General features: G+C 42.3%; 1 protein-coding gene across 1 annotated transcript in view; it reads left to right on the top strand.

Moving 5' to 3' along the window:
* baiap2l1b (BAR/IMD domain containing adaptor protein 2 like 1b) overlaps positions 1 to 20818 on the top strand; it is a 63870-nt gene that overhangs the window by 27166 nt on the left and 15886 nt on the right. The window contains exons 4-7 of the mRNA XM_070542716.1: positions 8311 to 8372; positions 10502 to 10573; positions 13548 to 13682; positions 19130 to 19282. Of these exons, the coding sequence (XP_070398817.1) occupies positions 8311 to 8372; positions 10502 to 10573; positions 13548 to 13682; positions 19130 to 19282 (422 nt within the window). The remainder of the gene's footprint in view (positions 1 to 8310; positions 8373 to 10501; positions 10574 to 13547; positions 13683 to 19129; positions 19283 to 20818) is intronic.

The following is a 20818-nucleotide window of genomic DNA, read 5'->3' as shown; positions in this document are numbered from 1 at the left end:
CTGTGCTGCGCTTACTTTGGGCCGCCGGGCCGCCGCCTGGTTCACCCGCTCCAGCACAGACTGTATCCCCAAAATTCCACTATCTCCGCTTTCCGCTGCCGCTCGCTTCCCTTGTTCGTCATGCTGGCTCAGATTAACGAACGCACTTTGTGCTGAGGTTTCTGGCTCCGGTTAGCTTCCAGCTAATGGGCCATTCCCATCTGTACCGGGTCGGCCCAGGCCGGGTAGCCCCAGTCGGCCCGGTTGATTCCACACATCCTTGCCTTAAGCCCATGTGGGCTGATTCTACCCACCAATCAGAGGCTTGCTCTAATGGAAGGTCTGAATTTGCTGCCAGCAGTGGGTGTGTTGGCCCTGGTTGGCCTGAAGTAGACCCCCTCGAGAAGAGGGCTGTGAATGAGCCTTGGTTGGCCCGGTAAAATACCAGGCCACCCAGATATGTAAACAACCTACACTACCCGGCCCGGGCCGGCCCGGTACAGATGGGAATGGCCCATAAAAGGCTACAGCAGCACTCTCCTTCCAGTCCCACCCTGAGCTGCTAAAGAGGGCCTGGAAAAGTTCCCCCACACATCAAAGTGATTTTCCATTTATGAGCTTTTATAACCTTGTTAATCAGGATAGTTGATTTGCTGCTGCACATAAACTGTCAGTCAGAAGCTCTGCTAGCCGGTTATCTTAAGAGGAGCTAGTTCAATTTGTTAGCTTGTTACCAGAATTATAGTTGCAGTTTCATCATCTGAGCTGCTTTTTAAGATCTATGTAAACTTGTTCAATTTGGGGTTAAAAACAAACGTTTTCACATGCAGTTTTTTTGCCAGTTCCTCTTCTGAAAGGTAGACAATTGTTTTTCTCTTTCCCTCAGAAAATCTTAATATTCTCCTAGTTTGGGCCAGCACAGTTCACTTCCCAATAGCAGCAACAGCCTTATATCATAACCACATAAGTGGCGAAAATGTTCAGTAGCTATGAGAGAATTTGCTGTTGCATTTAAGTGATGTTAACTATTATTTAACATTTAAACTTATTTTCTGATTTTTTTTTATTTATTCAAAAACCCTGGTAAGGGATGTTTTTCTGTATTTGGAGCATGAGGAAAAAGTTTTATGGTGGTGGTGATGTTTTAAAGTCACCGAGAAACTGCATGCATGCAGTTTGTTGTTTTGCTGCTAATACAGTAGCAGGTGCAGCTGCATATTTTTGCAATAAAATGTTATGTTGTAATGTAATTCATGCATTAGTTTTTGTTTGCTTTGAACCCAGAGCAGACATCACACGCCAGACGACATCAACACTGCATAATTTAGTATTTGTTCATTTATCATGAGTAATATCGATATCGCAATATTAAGCACTGTTATCGAATATCGTAGGTTTTCCTAATATCGTGCAGCCCTACATCAAACACGATTGCAACTATGTACATTATTGTATCTGTTAGCTCACAGTACTAATTAGTTTTGGAGCAGGGTTCTCCCACGCTCCGCTTGGTCCTCTGTCTTCTCCGTCTTCTGTCTCCTCTGCTTCATCTCTTTCCATTTGATGAAAGCTCTGTTGAAATCAAACTGCTCTTGCGGAGGGCCAAGCTCTGAAATCAGCATCAGAATGGTGAGATTTGTGTTATTCAGAGAATTTCTGAATCTTGTTTTTATCCTGTTTTGCGTGCTGAATCCATGTTCACATGACACACTGGCAACTGGGATGACTAAAGCGATCTTAATGAGCTTCTCCATTTCAGTGAACACACCCCGATGGTCACTCAAAACAGCCTCTGCAAACTGCTGGATGGTCAATGAGGCGTACGAGTCACTGGAAACCATAGTTTGCTTCAGCAAGGCAAACTCCGAGCGTCCATCCACTGCACTTACATAGTTTGAGAAGTGTGCAAGAAGGTTGCCGAGTTTTTCAAGGCCATAATGAGAAAAGTTCTCTAACCTTTTTGCCATAATGGCTTTTTTTGGCTCCAAAATTGTAAACCATGACAGAACATCCAGTGTCTCACAGGAGAATCTTCTCTCAATCTCTGTTATTAAAGATCCCACGTACCTGCTCTTCATGTCATAAAAGGCTGGTTTTTGGGTGTGGCAGTCAAAAATGTTGTCTCCTTTAAACTTGTTTCCATCAAGAGAGCTGAAGAATTCCGTTTCTGCAGGGCCAGGGTGGACGATTATTTCCTTCAGGGCTTCTTTGGTACTTTCAACCATTGGCTGTGCTGTGGAGAAGTCCAGATCTTCTCTTTGAAAATGTTTTGAGAGAAGGACTACATGCATCAGTACGTCCTTCATCATGTGACAAAGGGCCACAAAGTTAAACTGTCTCACAGCTAGTAGCAGACCTTTAGCTTTGTCAGCATCTTGCGCATTAGAGGAAGCCATGTGCTCTAGGACATCTCTCAGGGATTTCAGTGATCTACACTCTACTGACATTGTGAATTGACAGCCACCTTACTGTATGCGGCTGGGTGAACTTCAGTTGGGGTTCATCCAGCTGTTTCTGCAGTTCATGCAGCTTGTTGCTTCTGACAGCAGAATTACTGAGAAAAAATAAAAATTGATCTCAAATCCTGCTGAAACCGTTTCACCTGTGGCACAGAGTTGGCTGCATCACTGGCAGCAAGTGCGAGACGATGAGCCGTACAGTGGATTCCTACCAGGTCTGGGTTATATAGCTCTCTGAGTTTTTTAATAACTCCTTGTCTGCATCCTGTCATTACAGCAGCTCCATCAGTGCAAACTGCAGCAAGTTTTTTCCCATCCAGTTTTTTTTCCTGTCAATAGGTGTTTTACATCTTCAACAGTAGTGTCTGCTCTTCCATCAGCAATTTCAGAATTCCTTCTCAGTTTTGTTTTGACCTTGTTGTCATCTATGAATCTGACATAGATGATCAGTCGTTTGGTGTTACTACTGTCAGTAGATTCGTCCAATATTAATGAAAACACGGGACTTCTTTCAACAGCTTTGTCAACATCTTCCACAAGTGTGCTTGCAATAGCTTGCTGCATTTTTGACCGTCCTTTTTCATTGACGTAGCTACCATAGCTTGATGTTTCTGTAAGTTTTTTTGAAAGCAGGACACTCCATTTCTTTCAGGAATTTAACCACATGGCAAAATTTAGCTTTTGCCATTTCATTTTTTGCAATAAAATATGCAGTTTTCAGGAGCCCCTTCATTTCTGCAGCAGACTGTAAACGTGCATCTTCGGTAGCTTTGGCCATCACATTTTTTTGCTGAATCCGCCTCACGTTTTCTTTTTATTGCAGCAGTGTGAGACACACCATCAGCGTGACGGCGTAAAGTCGATGTTTTGTAGCATCGACTTGCAAAAGGCACAGCACTGTACATTTTACAAATGGAGCGGTTCATTTCACCATTATTATTTTCAAACCAGGATACAGTCTGAGCCAGTTAGCCTGAAACTTATCTTTAGGCTGCTTGCTAACATTACTTTCAGTGACGCTACCTTTTTGAAAGTCCGGAGGATCTGTCTCATTCACAGCATCGCTGGAATCAGCACTGCCTCCCGCCCTGCCTCCAGCGCCTCCTCCCTCACTGCCTTCCGCGCTGGGGATTTATTTTTTGGGAGCAGGTTCCCCTTCGTTGTTAGATTTCCGTTTTAACCAGCGGTCCATGTCTGCGTGTAGGCGTTAAATCCGACAACCAAAGCACAGCTTTGCTGCTAGCATGGGACTGAGCTCGTATTTTGAAAAGTGGAGAAAAAAATAATAATCCAGCGCGCCGCCAATCACCAAGATGAAGAACGGGTTCGATGTTGTGGGATTTTAATGGCTCCGATACAAACGTCCACATTCGCTGCAGGCTGTGCGGGACTTTCCCGCATTATAAAACTAGATTTGCGAGAAGCGACTATATAACGTGAAATACCCGCAATCCCGCAGTGAATTTCAGGCCCTGTTGTGTTTTATGATGTCACATTTCCTAAAGATGAACTGGAGTGGGCAGCTCAGAGTTTTAGAAAAGTAATAAACTGGAACTGCTGCTTCAAAGAAGACACTTTGGTCTGTGACTAAACATGGCTGAGGTGTAGCATAACCTGGACATGTTTGCATGGTGTGGCTTTTAACAGCGATGGGATTATGATGTCCACAGTAGAAATACTTTTGTATGCTACCCAGAAAACGCGACCAGTTCAGCTGCTTTGTGTAGGGAATAGATTGGATCTTTTCTTTTTTGAAAGTTTGCTGCAATCAAGAGCGATTTATCCAAAACATGGGAGCTATGAGCCATTCCGCTTGCTGGTGCCCACACAGATGACACATCTATCTGACTGGATCTCATGAAATATGAAAGAGGGATGCTTCTCTTTCAGGATATAGTGGCGCAGAACTGATTCATGGAAAAGAAACTGATATCAGCGCTTCAACACAAGGCTCTCTCAGCATTTCTTGACTCTTGACTAGATTTAATTGAACTAAATCTCAGAAACCTGAACTTTGTAGTTTTTCATGAGTCCTCGAGTCCAGACCCATTTATAGCCGGGCCAAGCAGGACCACAGGCCGACCCCCCATCTGGGCTGTGTGGGTTGTTCTCTGAGCTAATGGTGGTGGGTTGCTTTTGGCGCACCTTCCTCATGACGCGCTTTTGCCCTCGGCTCGCTCATCGTGCACACCCGTTGCCAAGCAACAATTGGTGTGGATCATGACAACAATAAACAAAAGGAGTAGAAGGCGCTGGAATGAGGCTGTAATGTTACTTCTTGATTCATATTATTTACATCTATTGCTTGCGTTATCTCTACACACTTCTTCTTTAAGGGTTTAGCTGACTCCCGCTTCAGTGTGGCCCTTCTTATTCCGCGTTTTTCCTTTTCCTCTGCGTTTCTCCTCAGCCGTGGCTCGTCAGTGCTTCACCCTGCTGCTGCTGCTCCAACCCAGCCTCTGCCCCCCCCCCCGTCGGCTCTCTTTCTTCTGCTCTTTTTAAAGCACAACGTTTACGGGAACCTTTTTACTGCCTCTCTCTGCAGGAGTGCTTGAAATGTGACAGCCGGTCTCGACACAAGGCGAGGTTGGGCCGACGAGGCGTGGCACAAACCGAGCAGGGCAGGGCAGTGTTTACATACTGATGAATGTGCAGCTCTTAGCTCTACATCCGTTTGACAGCATGTTGAAGCATTACCCAGGGCTTACGCCGGTTGCTTTATCTGATTGAGACCGTTGATGTAGTCTATACTCCAGTGTGTTTTTGTGAATTGTTCAGTTTTTACATGTGAATGTATGCTGCACAGCCCTGAGAGTAAAAGGTCATCAGACCAAACGGGTTTCTTCTGTGTGGGTTCAGGTTGTTGAGCTCTTGGTGCTGCTTTATTTACTCAGTAGGAACAAATCTGTGTTTTTAAAACCTATCAAGGTTAACATCACTGAGAACGGAGCAGCTGCTGCTATAAACAGGCATCACTCTGTGTTTTGGTTCTGCTGAAGTTCATCCAGCTTTTAAATTCACTAAATATTTAACTGTACATTGTTAAAAGTGATAGTTTAGGTGTTTTCATTTTCACCCGCTTATCCGGAGTCGGGTCACGGGGGCAGCAGCCGAAGCCAAGAGGCCCAGATTTCCCACTCCCCAGCCACTTGGGCCAGCTCCTCCGGTGGAATCCCAAAGTGTTCCCTGGCCAGCCGAGAGACTGGCTCCCCTCGACGTGGAGGAGTAGCAGGTCTACGCCGAGCCCCTCCTCACCCTATCTCTAAGGGAGAGCCCAGACACCCTGCGGAGAAAACTAATTTTAGCCGCTTGTATCCATGATCTCGTACTTTTGGTCTCTACCCATAGCTCGTGACCATAGGTGAGGGTAGGAATGTAGGTTGAATGGTAAATTGAGAGCTTTGCCTTCTGGCTCAGCTCTCTCTTCACCACGAAAGATCGATACAACTCCCACATCACTGCAGACGCAGCACCAATCCGCCTATCGATCTCATGCTCCATTTTTCCCTCACTCGTGAACAAGACCCCACGATACTTAAACTTCTCCACTTGAGGCAGGACCTCACCCCTGACCCGGAGAAGGCACTCTACCCTTTTCTGATTCAAGACCATGGTCTGAGATTTAGAGAAGCTGATCCTCATCCCAGCTGCTTCACACTCGGCTGCGAACCGCTCCAGCGAAAGCTGAAGATCACGTTCTGATGAAGCCAACAGGACCACGTCATCTGCAAAAAGCAGAGTAGTTTAGGTGTTTGAAATGAGGTCATATGGATTAATGATGAACAATGTCTTACCTGTTGAAGATGGCTCTTTGACCACTCGTCCAAGTGGGGCCAAGACCGAAGTCATGTGTTAAAGTGACTCTGGTTATACCAGAATGTCCAAGCTAGCTGCTGCTTTCGGTTTTTACCTTTACAAATGATGAAGTTCTACGTAAGAAACTGTAAATCTAACATGAACCCAAGTTTGGTTTGGTTGAACTTGGACCACAGTAAGCTGTGATGAACATGAGCTAAGCTAACTCCATCACCATGCTGCTCTTTGGTTCCAATGACCCACGCCCGCCTGCTTATCCTCAGTCCACGTGACGTCAGAGCTAGTGTTTTCACAGTCTACAAACTATAGAGCTATATTCTCTTATCAAAATATAATCCAGTCCTAGTTTTAAAACTGCTCTCTGGCAGTCGATTGTGGAACACTACAGGGTTCAGCTGTGAGCTCAGCGCATGATGCTTTTGTGATTATTATGGAAGTGTATAGGTTTCTAAAAAGGTGTTTGCACACTTGTAAACTTTAGAGTTTGGAAAAGGATGGCAGCTGTCCACTTTGGGTTTGACTTCACTTGGGCGAGCTGCTAGTTCAGTCAGAACTGATCTCTGTTCCTCCAACTGAGTTTGTTCACAACAAATACAGTACTCATTATTCATGCCGCGTCCACAGAAACCTGCTTCGTAAGAGCTCGACTATCCCGTTAAATTTTATGTAAAGAAGAAGCGGCTTCAAATTTTCAGACCAAGTCGGAGCATCTGTTTTTATTCTCAACCATCATTGTTTTCCTTTTGCCTCCAGCAATGAAGCGATATTTCCTCTGTGCAAAAATAAAATAATAGAATTACTGGCAGACACACACTCTCTCTCTCTCTCTCTCTCTCTCTCTCTCTCTCTCTCTCTCTCTCTCTCTCTCTCTCTCTCTCTCTCTCTCTCTCTCTCTCTCTCTCTCTCTCTCTCTCTCCCCTCCCTCTCTCTCTCTCTCTCTCTCTCTCTCTCTCTCTCTCTCTCTCTCTCTCTCTCTCTCTCTCTCTCTCCCCCTCCCTCCCTCTCTCTCTCTCTCTCTCTCTCTCTCTCTCTCTCTCTCTCTCTCACAGAGGCTTTTCAATCTGTGAGCCACGCTGACCAGGATACAGGCCATCTGGCAGTTTGTTCTAAAACAGACACAAGTCAGCGGGAAGGCTGTCTGACACACAGTACCAAAACTACCCTCAGTATGGCTGCAGAGTGGAGATGTTCATGTTTAAATAAAATGATTTAAATGTTTTTAAAAGTCAGGGAAGAAAATAAAATGTCCTCCAGCAGAAAACACAACCATGCTATTAATCAAACTTGCTCTTGTTGCAGATAAGTGAGGAACTGGCTGCTGTAACATTTACCAGCAGATGCACCAGTCTGCTACACTGTTGACTTATTTAAGTCACACAAGTACAGCTTCATGCATTATCTACCAACAACACTTCTTTTATCATTTAGTTTTTTAAGTTTTCTTGATTAGTTACAAAAATTTGCTTTGTAATATCTCGCTCCTTTATAACTTGAGTTTGTCAAAATCAATAAAAAATCACAGTATGATACTTTTTAAATAGACATTTTAATTGATACTTTTTATTTGCTAAGTAAAAACTAAATCTTCAGTCCTGGAAAAGCACCGGGGAATCTGAAATCTTCATTAGTTTGGTTGAAGCTTCAGACTGGAAATGTTTTTGTCTGATTTAAATACCTGCGTCAACCTGATCCTCAAATATTCTTAGATATTATTCAAATATTTGTGATTACATCAGCTTACACAAAGTGGTCAGTGGGAGATTTAATATCGTTGGCCCTGCTTTAATCCTAATTTGGACTTGGATTAAAGTTTGTTTCTGATCTCCTTTTTATTACTAAAGAAGCAGGTGGTCAAGATTTTCCGGTTGAGTCGCATATCTACATTTGCTTTAAAGCTACATGAACACATTTCTTCTTTTTTTGGCACGTTGTGCTCATTTTTGTTTAGAGAATGTTGTACAGTAACTTTAAATGATCTCCATCAGTGGAGGAACAGCTGAGGAACCACTCTCCTGTCCATCTCTAACCTCACTCCCTGGTTGTTTCGGTCTCACAGGTGCCGTGCTGATCGAAATCTCAGAGGTCCACAGGAAGGCCCAACTGGAGCTTGAGGAAAATGTGAGTCTTCTAAAGGTCACATACACGACCTCTGCCTTCCATGATTGTGTCCGCTATCATAAGACACTCTTTCTCTCAACTTGTTGATTTGTATCTTTCCACATGACTTGAAACTGAACCTCCGTTGACAAAGCGGCATTTGTCTGGTCTCATTGTCCACCAGTACATCCGGCTCTGCTCATCTGCTCTAGTAAACGCTCATCTCCTCCCCCACCTACAGCATCTAGTGTAGCCACAAGTAAAATATTCAGATGAGAACGGGACGGGAGCACATTGTCATCATTTGTGTCCTCTGCAAGTCTAAACATGCCCTGCTGAATATCAGCTGGAGGTGTTGTACTGAGATTAATTAAAGCAGTTTTTGTACAGGCTCTAATTTCCTTTCATCTGGTGGTGACTGAATAAGTCGTGTCTGAGTCAACCCCTGGCGTTCTGAAAGAAACTACTAAATTAGTAAAGAAACAAGATTTTTTGCTCCTGCGTCAAAGTATCTGGGCTGAAACCAAAGCTCATCTGATCCATCAGACTTCATTTGCTGTCGCCTGCTTTTGTTTAAAGGTGCAGTCGACTTAAAAACCATATTTTTAATGATTGTTTCTGATTATAATCGATCACTCTGAACTTTTAATCCAGACTGGATGTGAAAGTTGTCTCCTACACCTATCTCCTGCATTAGCTTCTGATAGGAAATCTAGGATTTGAAAAGCCTGACAGATCTATGTCACACTGTGAATTGGACTCGCCCATATTGACTCTAAAATCCTCCCGTTTGAAGCACAGCTCTGATGTCGCATACTTGGTCGTGCTGGGCCAGGTGTTTTGGGGCTTTTGTGTGCCCTGAGTTCTGTCTGTGAGGCATTCATTCCTACCAGAGACCACTGCTAATGCCTTGATTAAACCAGTAAACCACTCCTTTAGCCTAATGTAACACGCTGACGTTCGTTTTTGAGTGAAATAACTACTATACCAGTTAGTCCTTCGCAACGTTAGGAAAAGGTGCAATTTCAATATTGTTGAGTATTTTAATGACCGTTATCAGTTGTTGACGTCCGCTCTACCATTAGAAACAACCTCACATGTTCTTAGAGGTTCTTTGGAGTTCTTCATTAAATCCTGGTCACCTTTGGCAAATGTATTAGGAGCAGAGTGGTTAAGTGTTTGACTACAGTTGTATGTGTTTTTGTAATAAAATTATTAACAATAAGACAGTCAAAGAAAATACCTTTAGGGTATTTTATGGAGAACCTTACAAAATTTCCAGTTTGAGAATGACTTTTAAAGGCCAAGGTTTACGAGAAACCGTTTTTTACTTGTTTTTGAAGTAAGGTTGGTCACTCTGGGTTTAACATGCAGGCTTAACATGAAAATAGTTCTCTACCCCCATTTGGAAATAGGATTAACTCCAAAACCTGCCCTCTTCTGCTCACCTGTCCTCTAGCTAACGTCTACTTCCTGAAACGGGAGCGCCGGAGCTTTTTTCACTACAGAGATTGACTCAAGGCATTAATTTATGCCGGAGACCACTACCGATGTGTTGGAAAAAAACAAGTGAGCTTGGTCTTTAAAAATGACCTTCAGCTCACAAGCTGCAGATCACTTCAGTGAGAAAAGGCTAACAGAACTCAGTTGTCTAGTTAAAATCTCCAGTTTGTAAGTAAAAGCACCAGTTCAGGTCAGAGAAAACAATCCAAAAAGAAAATATTTTAGAGGCGTTATGTGTTCTGAGCCTTTACGGTCATCAGCTAAGATGTGGGGTCTCCTGAACCTGGGATCCACCGTGGGTGGATGCAAACATCGGATTGCAACACCGCCTGAGATGAACACATTGACACCTGCAGACGGATGAGAGCTGGAGCGAGAGAGCTAATGTGATGGAGGACTATGGGCATTCCCACGCTTTGTTTCTGACTCATTCATAAGCACAACCTTGGACTCGGCTGTCGCCTCCGCTCACGCTCGCCACCGCACTCTAAATGATCACTTTCCATGTTTCTCTGAGGCTAAACTGCATTTTCCCAGTTTGCCGCTGGCAGCAACGCTGACAAGCTAGTCCTTAATGGTTCCCCTCAGGTTTATAATCACCACTGTTCTCTCTCTTCTGTCTCGTCCCTCCTCCTCTTCACCTGAAGTTTAAGAGGTTCCACAGGGAGGTCGTCGCTGAGCTGGAGAGGAAGACTGACATGGATGTCAAATACATGACAGTGAGTGGTTTTTGTGTTGGTGTGCATTTTGATCATTAATCCTTTAAGACCTGCATAGAACAAGTTCGCCAGAACTTAAATTTACGTTTTTTACATACTGTGGTGCCATTTTTTGGAGTATTTCAACTTTCTATACATCAAAACAACCCTTGCATTCTAAATTTTAATAATATAAACGTAAAATGTTCATAGCAACTAAATATTATACCAAAATTGCAATTATCCATGCAGAAATTGAAAATAGTTTTTTGTTTTATACATACTTTTCATTATACAGAAATGCCGCAGCTTTATCCCTGAAAATTATCAATGAAAAAAAGTTGCACACAATCCTTTCAAACAACAAATTTATTTGAAGTGCTTTTATAAATTAGTTTCTTATAAATATTAATAATCAGCAGAAGTCTAATATATTATTGTTGAATATTTGTCGCTAACTTTTCAGTAGTATAAAGTTTTCTTTTTCTCTCACTAATAATAATAACAATAATAAAGAATATTGCATGAATATATACATGAGGCAACAGAAACTTAAACACCACCCAGCGCTGTAATGGCATCAGCTGCTTTGAGGAGGGAGAATGTACCGTTTGGCGGGTCCGCGATTCATCAAAATGTTCATAGTGGTGTGTGATGCGAAAAAGCCAAAAGACTGGGACTACAAAGAACTACAATTTGTGGGGAAATGTCGTCAAAGCAAGTGATTGGGTAAGTGATAATCATGTGACAGTTCACGTTTATTCTAGCGTGTGAAGCCCTGTGAGCTGCAGATCAGAACGACAGCATCTGTGTCTGAATGAAAACGCTTTTCCTCTTTGTGCATTTTGGTTGTTTTTTAGCAAAAACGCGCAGGGCTCTGGGACATGTTCATGGTGTGAGATTCAAGTGTAACTCCTCTGGTTAATTAGGCAAAAAAACATTTTGTCCTATCTTAGATAGTTTCTGTTCTACAAGCATTTGAACACAGATATGCAAATGGGAGCGCCGGCGTTCCCGCCGGTCGCAAAGGGTTGAGCAGCTGCAAAACTCACTCACCCTCAAAAGAACACATTCTGTCATGTAAAAGTGTGTTTTGTGTGTCATCTCAGTGATGAGCTGCACAAATCGTTAAAGTTAAATGTCCAGATATTTGTGGTCATGGACATGATGAGCTGCTTGAGAGGATTAATGAAGGAATAACACCATAATCTGGCCACATGTTTCACTCTGAGGCTGTAATTTTCTGTCATTATGACTGTAGGGATGATAATTAATTTAAAGTGGGTTATATCAGCCACACAACATATGAAACAAATAAGGTTTTATTTTCCTGCAGTAAGGAGTCATTTTATACAATTTAATCAAGGCTGATTATTAGTAGAGAAATGAACGGATATGTTTATAAACATTGTCCTGAAATATGTCAGTCTACGATTAATCTCTAGTTTTTGCATCAGTGTTGCTGCAGTGATGCAAAAAAATGTTTTTGATGTTTCAAAGAGGAGGCTCACTGAAAAACCATTTTATAATATTTACATGCAGGTTGAACATGAAAATGGTCTCCTACAGCCATCTCCTGCATTAGCTTCTGATGTAAAATAGATAGCCTGGCAGATCTATGTTGAACTGCCATGTAACATTCATGGACTCACCATCTTGTCTCACGACAGGGAAGGCTGTTGGTTTAGGGTCCAAGAAACAGCAGAGAACATATTGGCTAGTAGAAGCTAACTGTTAGCATTAGTAGCTCCACCACACAGCAGAACTCCTCCAGGCTTGTGTTAGTTGTGGAGATGAAACATAAATATTAAAGTTGTGTTTGCCGTTAGCCAGTCAGACGTGAGATGTCCAAATATCAGGAAATAAGACCAAATGTAAATAAAGCTACTTTCTCCTCCAGCTGGATTCTCCATGCTAAAACAGGCCCACCAGAGCTTTTATTCCCCCAGAGGTCGACGTACCAGGCATTCAATCCTACTAGAGACAAATGTATTAAAATATAAGTAAAGGACCTCTTTAAAATAATTAAGCATCCCTTGATTGAATGCAAGATCATTTTAAATATGCTGGATGCAAACAAATGAAAGTATAATGAGCTTTAGCTTTTTCCTACACTCAACAATTGTTGCTACCCATCTTTTTATTGAATTAATTATGTTTTGGTTATTTGTTTTGGAAAAGGAAATATTAATATGGGCCAAAAATAAAAAATATATATTTAAATTGAATTAAGAGTAAAATGCAAATCACCAGCTGCTTTTACACTAGAAATAATAATAATAATAATAACAAATAATAATAATAATATTAACAATAATAATAACAATAATAATTATAGTAATAATAATAATCATAATAATAACTGTAATAATATAATAACAGTAGTAATAATAATAATAGTAAAATAACAATAATAATAACAGTAATAATAATAAAATAATAATAAAAATAACAGCAATAATAATTTTACTGCTTCTGTCTTTTCTACAAAAATAACTGTGTTAATTAAACATTCTGATATTTAAAGGGTTAAACTCACAATAATATAGTTTTGAATTTAAATGTATGTTTGATTTGAACACATTTTGTGTCCTTGCAGATTAATGTCAGGATTTTAAAGGGCCTCTTGAAGGTTCAAATCTATCCAGTGTTCCATGAGATTCTTTTTTAACTACAAATAACTTAACTTGCAGGCAAAAACATTATCACCCACCTTTCACATTTCTGCAACGCTCAGTAATAGTCATCTGTTCTAGTATAATGACCCTAAGTCAGGTGGAATGAGGAAAGAGCATCAGATATGATCTTAGCTTTAGTCACCCAGAATAAACCAGGAAACATGAGTTTATACAGGAAAACATTAATTTTGTCCCTTTTTAAATCTAAAATGCGAGCTGTATTGTTTAGTACAATTGCAAATTTACTTTAATCTTTTGATAAATAAATCATCAGCTTTGTGTTGCCAGCGTTCACGTGAATCATTCCTCTAATCCAGGCCACGTTTAAGAGATACCAGATGGAGAACAAGATGAAGCAGGATTCTCTGGAGAAGGCCCATGCAGACCTGAAGAGGCTGAGAAGGAAGAGCCAAGGCAAAAACGCCAACAAGTACGAGAACAAGGAGAGCGAGGTGAGACGGACACACTAACACCCTTGGTTATGTGAAGCGTGGCGTGGAGGTGGGTGTCACGCTCAGACAGCCATGTTCATCTATGCAGAGGCATCATTACATTGTTTTCATTCATAAACTTGACATCTGAGCTGCTCCGTGTCCGAGCAGGTGTCGACAGGATGGTGTGATACTTCTTGAGCCGAAGATCCTGGTTTTCTTTGTCTGCTTCATGAACACGCCCCGCCCGTTGCACCACCTTGCTTTTCAGATAAAATACTCAGGAAATGTTGAGAAGCTTCAGAGATCCAAACTGGTCAACTTCTTCTCAACTCGTGGAAAGATCCCCAAATTTGTGACTTTCTAAAGATCAGTCTGTTACATAGAAATAAATACAACCTTTTCATGATTATATCATTGTTGCCTTAAGCATGTAACCACTATGTACATAATAATTTCCTGTAGAATATTAAATTACTGAGGCATGTTGTTGTAAGATGGAAAGCGCCACACCCTCACCACGATGGCACCAGTTTAAATTTCAGTCCCAGAGAGCATCTTACGTAACCTGCTTTCATGGATCCCGTCAGGCAGCCCATTCGCCAAGGCAGGTTCTGTGTTTTCTGTCAACAGCGCTGACTCTGGGTTTGCAGAGGGACCGACGTCCTGCACAAACATTCAGAAGAATCTTGATTTTATTTATTCAACAAAAACAAATTAGCAGATATAAACCATGAAGAAAAGTAGATGAGTCTTGTTTATGCAACTTTTTTTAAACAATATTCATGTTTAAAAGTTTAGTTTTTAGTCTTTAGTTTCAGTTAATTCTCAAAGGTTTATAAAAACGTAACAAAAATGGTGTTTTTCTTGAGCTGCTTCTGTCCCCTTTTACCTTTTGAAACAACTAAAACAAGAAATATGCAACATGAGGAAGTCTTCCTGTTGCTTCTGAGAAGTGACTTTTCTTTTCTTTCTCTTTATTCTTCACCAATCCTTTCATCTTTCCCTCCTTTGTTTGCCCTTTCTCTTCTCTTTTCTGCCCATCCCCCGCCCACCAGATTACATGTGAAGCGGTTGACTTGCTGCCCTACCTGCTTACTTTTTTGATTCAGGGCCGAGCTTCAGGAGTGAGGAGGGAAGGTAGACGTCTGCCAACGGGCTGACAATAAGTTTTAGGACTGCATGGTTCATCACAGGGACTGTGCAGACACGAGATGTAAAAATAAAATAAAAAAGTGTCAACCAGCTGATAAAAGCCACTCTGAAATGGATCACTTTGTACCAAAGATTAATAGAGACGGAGATTTACATTCTTTTATGGATAGAAAAATAAAATAGGAGTTTATTTTCTTATGTTGTTTAGATCTAAACATTTTCTCTTTCCTTCATCATGTCTCTCAGGACAGACGCAGGTTGCCAACAGCAGTAGACTCTGATGTTGACATTTATAAAAAGTTTAATTTATCTTATTTTTTTTTATTTTTTTTTTTCTTCGTGACTTTTTCTTCTTGTCTTTTTATTAATTTTGTATTACTTTCACAGCCCATTTGCGTGCATGTTAGTAAAGATCTGCTACGCCATTTTTGGGACACACGTTTTTGGATTTTTGTTTCAGCTCAGTTTAGGATCACAGCCAGTTTCCCTACAAAAAAAATCCCATAATGACTAAAATTAGCGGTAAACTGATTTATCGGTTGGCTGATATGTAACATTTTTTATATATTTGCATTGGCCGATATACCTCTGTAGAAAAGCCGTTTTAAAGTCAGGCACATCCCCAGACAGCCCGGGCCTGCTGCGTTATTTAATTTTAATGCATATTTACATTCCTGAAAAATATCTGCATAATAAATGCTAAAAAATATATATTTTTAACTATAATTTATTTTTATTGGCCATTTTTGACCAGCTCCAGTTCCTCCTCGGAATGCATGTCGGTGGGAGAGAGGAGCTCTTCAAAATATTCCTTTCACCTCCCAACTATCGCCCCAGTCAACGTCAGCAGACCCCCTTCCCCACTGAAACCAGTGTGTGCGAGTTGCTGCCTTTCTCTCCTGAGGCATCAGATGGTTTGCCAGAACCTTTCTGGAGCTGATCACCAAACTCCTCCCACTTCCATGATTTTGCCTCTTACTGCCACTTTTGCAGCCTGCTTGGCCGTCTGGTACCTGTCAGCTGCTTTTGGAGACCTAGAAAACAACCATGCCCTGTAGGCCTCTTCCTTCAGCCTGACAGCTCCCTAACTTCCGTTGTCCACCAGCAGGTGCGCCACTACGACTGGCACCGAACAATTTACGACCACAGCTAGCTACAGCTGCCTCAACAATCGCAGAGCGAAACGGGGCCCATTCGGGCTCAGTGTTCCCCACTGCTCTCGGCATGCGGTCAAAGCTCTGTTGGAGGTGGAAGTTGAAGACCATCTTTACAGCTTCTTCTGCCAGGCATTCCCAGCAGACCCTCACTTTACCTTTGGACCTGCCAGGTCTGCATGGCACCTTCCCTTACCATCTGATCCAGCTCACCACCAGGCAGATCATTTGACAGCTCCACTTCTCTCTCCACCTGAGTGTCCAAAGCATATGGCCTATAAATTCAATCATCGACCTGTGGCCTAGGTCGCCCTGGTACCATGTATACCGATGTGCATCCAAACCCGCAGCTCCAAATCACACTGTCATTGCCCACGTGAGCATTGGAGTCTCCAGTTGGAGCACCATCTAGCACTTGCCCCAGGGACTCCAAAACGGGTGGGTACACTGCCCTGCTATTCGGCCTGTATGCCGGGGTAAACCCCAACATACAGGCCGAGAGTTTTGGGGCCAACAGAAAGCCAACCGCTGCCGTCTGCCTCTTACCTTGGGCAGCAGTAGCTCAACAGGTTGAGCGGGTTGTCCAGTAATTGGAAGGTTGCAGGTTCGATCCCGGCTCCGGACAGAGAATTCTGCTGTTGGGCAAGACACTTAACCCACCTTGCCTGCTGGTGGTGGTCGGAGGAACCGGTGGCGCCTGTGCTCGGCAGCCTCGCCTCTGTCAGTGCGCCCCAGGGCAGCTGTGGCTACATTGTAGCTCATCACCATCAGTGTGTGAATGTGTGTGTGAATGGATGAATGATACACTGTAGTGTAAAGCGCTTTGGAGTCCTTACTCTGAGAGGCGCTATACAAGTGCGGGTCATTTATCATTCATCATTTACCCAGAGCAACTCCAGCAAAGCAAAAAGTCCAACCCCTCTCAAGCATTTGAGTTCCAGTGCAATGTATAAAGGTGATTCCGACTATATCTAGCCGGTACCGCTCAGCCTTTTCTGCAAGCTCCAGCTTCTTCTCTGCCAGAGAGGTGATGTTCCATGTCCCAATAGCCAGTTTCCTTGTCCGCTTTGGTCTCCACAATGCACCGGACCTTTAATGTTCCTCCTGCAGGCGATGGGTCTACAGTTGGATGAGCTTATGTATCCGGATCGGGCTGGGCCCCATGGGCGAAAGCCCAGCCACCAGGCGCTCGCTCACGGGCCCCAACCCCAGGCCTGACTCTAGGGCGAGACCCTGGTAATCCTCCGGGAGGCAGAAGACGGTATTATGTACAAACTTTACATTTGGGCTTGTCAGGATTTTCTAAATAAATTTCAAAATTTGCAGCTGAAATGGGAAAATGCATGAATGCAGCCAAAAATAGGTTTGGGGTATTTTTCACATGCTAAAAAGGTCCAAAAAGTGAATTTTCCGTACTACGGCCCCTTGAAAGTATCAGTAAGCTACATGGACTTAAAACTGTGTCATGATGTTGTCTGTTAATGACACATATTCTATGGGTTGGCACGGTCTCAGTCTACAGATTTAACACTTCATTCAGTCTAGAGCCTCAAAAATAAAAAGTTTTGTAGTAAAAAATAACGCGTGTCTGTTGAACAGCCTTACTTCCGCACCAGTGCTGCTATGGGTTAAATTTAGTCTTTATTCATGCTCAGTAAGCACAACCTAATAATATCAAATATTCATTGAAAATACAGGTTTGCTGAAATCAGGGGTTGACTGGTTTCCTGTAAATAAAAGTCCTCAGTTTTAATATTGATGAACATCAAAGGAAGTGTTGCGACGGTAGGATGGAAAGGGCAGTTTATCTCACCTAATGTTTTATCTCAATGTTCAATAATAAAATCAGAATTCCAAGTTTCTCTATCGTCACACAGCTGCTTGTTAGAAATATGTTTGCCATAAAGGGACAGTTACACAAACAGCATCTGAAAGCAGGAGCCTAATGAGGGGAAATTATTCTTTACTTTTGGTATCTTTACTAAAGAGAATTTGTGTGTTTGCTTGTGAAATTTGCATCTGCTTGTTTAAGTTATCACAAAGGTCAGTCTGTGTGGGGAAACGGCAGCAGCAACTGGTTCATGTAGAGCTTTCTGCCAACAAAAGACAAGCAAATGAATAAGTGGTCATGAAATAGGCTGTTGTCATTCGTGAGGAGTAAAAATGGCTGCTGGGTGTTGAACGCCCATGAGAGCGGCAGCAAGGCCATGAGGGGAATCTACACCTATTCACGTGTTTCTTGCTCTGTTTTGATCTTTAATACTGTCCAACTAAATGAGTACTGTGATCTATTTGTGGAGTATTTCCAGGGAAATGATCAACAGTAGATGCCCCGCCTCACCTTACAGGTAATCAAAGCCTGTAAGGAGCCATCAGAAGGCTGAGCAGAGCGGGGGTGCGTCTGTGTGCTAACAGCCGTTACAGGCGTGCCACTTCCAGCTAGCTGGGTGAGATATGGATCTGTAACAAGAAATCAGGGTCAATGTGAAAAGAAGCAGGTTCAGTCAGATTTTAATCATTTGTGACTCACCTTATGACCTCTGGAGAGGACAAACACCCCTTCTGTTGACTGAAACTCTGCCTCTCAGTGTTTGTTGGCGTTGTCGAGAGTGACAAATCAGTTTTTATAAAGTTTAATTGTGTTGATCCTCTTAAAAAAATGTAATAATCCAAGATTAAATAAGATTGTGTAGAACTGACTTTGAAAAAGCTAAACGGCGAACCCCTTCATGACCTTTTAACCTCTTGTAACCCCAGGCTGTCGGTGTAGATAACACAAACCAGTGGCTTGTCTTTCACGTTGTTGCTTATGTTCCCTTAAATACTACCTGCAGCCCAGTTTGTCAACACACCAAACTACAAACCAACAATACCTGTTTCCCTGCATGAGAGAGATTAGAATTTTAAGAAAAAAGCGCCGCTCCTTTTCATGTAATACACCCTTGTTGGGTAGTTGTAATTCATCAACAATGAAAGGGTTTCTGTGTCTGTAAAACAGGTGCAAGGTGAGATAAGAGTCTGTAGTCACCTACCGGAGGAAGGCTCTTTAAACAAAACTCAACCACAGTCAAATCTGGTGGTCCTGATGGGTTCATATGCACTTATATACTGATGCTATGATTGTTTTTGAAGCAACTTTAAGTGTTTGTGTGTCCTCAGTGCCTAGAAACGCTGACAGGTCGCCAGACGGACATGCAGTTGTTTGTGGCTGATAGCTGCAAGGAGGCTCTGCTGGAGGAGAAGCGACGCTTCTGTTTCCTGGTGGACAAACACTGCATGCTCACCTATCACTTTGCTTCCTACCATGACAAGGTAAAGGACACTCATACTCTCTGAGTTTTACAGTGATAGTCTCTCTGTGCTGCTTTTAAAATGTTCAGAAGCATCAATTCAAAACTGGGCATGGTCAAGTTTGATCAGATGTCTGTGGGCATAATAAAAGTCATAATAAAGAAAGTAGAAAATATTTTGAACAAGAGGTCAAAGTAACCTTGGTTGGAGTTGTACAGCAATAAATAAAAGGGATTTTCAGTGTTTAGACCAGCGGGGTGGTGGATAGTTACCAGCATGAAGTATGTCTTGTCGTTGCTGAAATAACTAAACCTTTATTGTCTAAATAAATGCACGACAGGGACGTTACACCACTTGCCATCAAGCATTACTGACTCAAAACAAATGTACTTTCTTTTAGAGCTGTATATGGTAACAGAAGCTGAAAACATCAGTGCTCCAGTCAAGCTATAACCGCAGTAAAGAATGCAAAGCTAATATCTCAAATTATCATTAAATCCTGTCGATCTTAATACCCGCCAGCATGAAGCTGTTCACATCCAAGGCCACTGCTCGTGTTTATCTAAAGCAGTGGTCCTCAGGGCACACTGGCCTGCATGTTTTCCATGTCTCTGCTTCAGCACACCTGATTTATATTGGCTCCTCAGGAGGACATCAAGTGCTGCAGATGCCTGTTAATCACTCATTCATTTAAGTCAGGTGTGTGGCAGCAGGGAAACATGCAGGACAGTGTGCCTTGAGGACCAGGGTTGGGAAACCCTGATCTGAAGGACAAAAAGTGAAGTGTGGAGGTAAATGGTGACAAACTTTGTTTCGTGTGTTTGGACTGTGTTCAACAGCTGGAAAATAAAAATGTTGATTATCGAAAAACAAATAGTTCTCATCTGCTCACAAGTTTCAAAGTTAAACACAAAAGTACATTTAGTAAAACTTTTGAAACAAATTCAGATTTTCTTTGTTTTTAGAGACAAGACTGAAGTCGTAAATCAGAATCTTAGATTATATCACCGATCATGATATTATTTATATGTCACTTTAAACTCTTTTGGGCTCGACACACGGGAGGCGACATCGCCTCTCCTCCATTCATTTTCGCGGGTCTCCCTCCTACCAAGCGAAACACGAAAAACGTGCGTGTGAAATTTTGCGCTCGTGCACGTGTTGTGCACAGGTGACCCAGCGACGCGATCCCAGAAAGTTGAAATATTTTCAATTTTTCATCGCCGTCGCTGGGACGAGGACCAATCAACGGAGGTTTTATTCACTGACCAATGAGCGGATAGGATGCTCCGTACATCTCCGAGCAAACATGGAGGAGAAGTTGATTATTATTATGTTTTATGTAGTAAAATCAGAAGTTAGATTTCACATAACTCTAGCAGCACCTTGTGAAACATCATATCTACCACTTTTTTAACTCTGAACCGCTTAAATAACCTTAATTCCCTCCAAACTGACACAGCCAATCAAAACAACAGAAGTTTGGATTTCACCATGGAACAGAACGCGTAGACGGCTTTGCCGCTGGCCGCTGCCGCGGATCGCCTCCCGTGTGTA

The sequence above is a fragment of the Nothobranchius furzeri genome, chromosome 12, assembly GCF_043380555.1.
Source record: "Nothobranchius furzeri strain GRZ-AD chromosome 12, NfurGRZ-RIMD1, whole genome shotgun sequence".
In the NCBI taxonomy this organism is placed as follows: Eukaryota; Metazoa; Chordata; class Actinopteri; order Cyprinodontiformes; family Nothobranchiidae; genus Nothobranchius; species Nothobranchius furzeri.
This window is presented reverse-complemented; position numbering and strand designations above follow the sequence as displayed.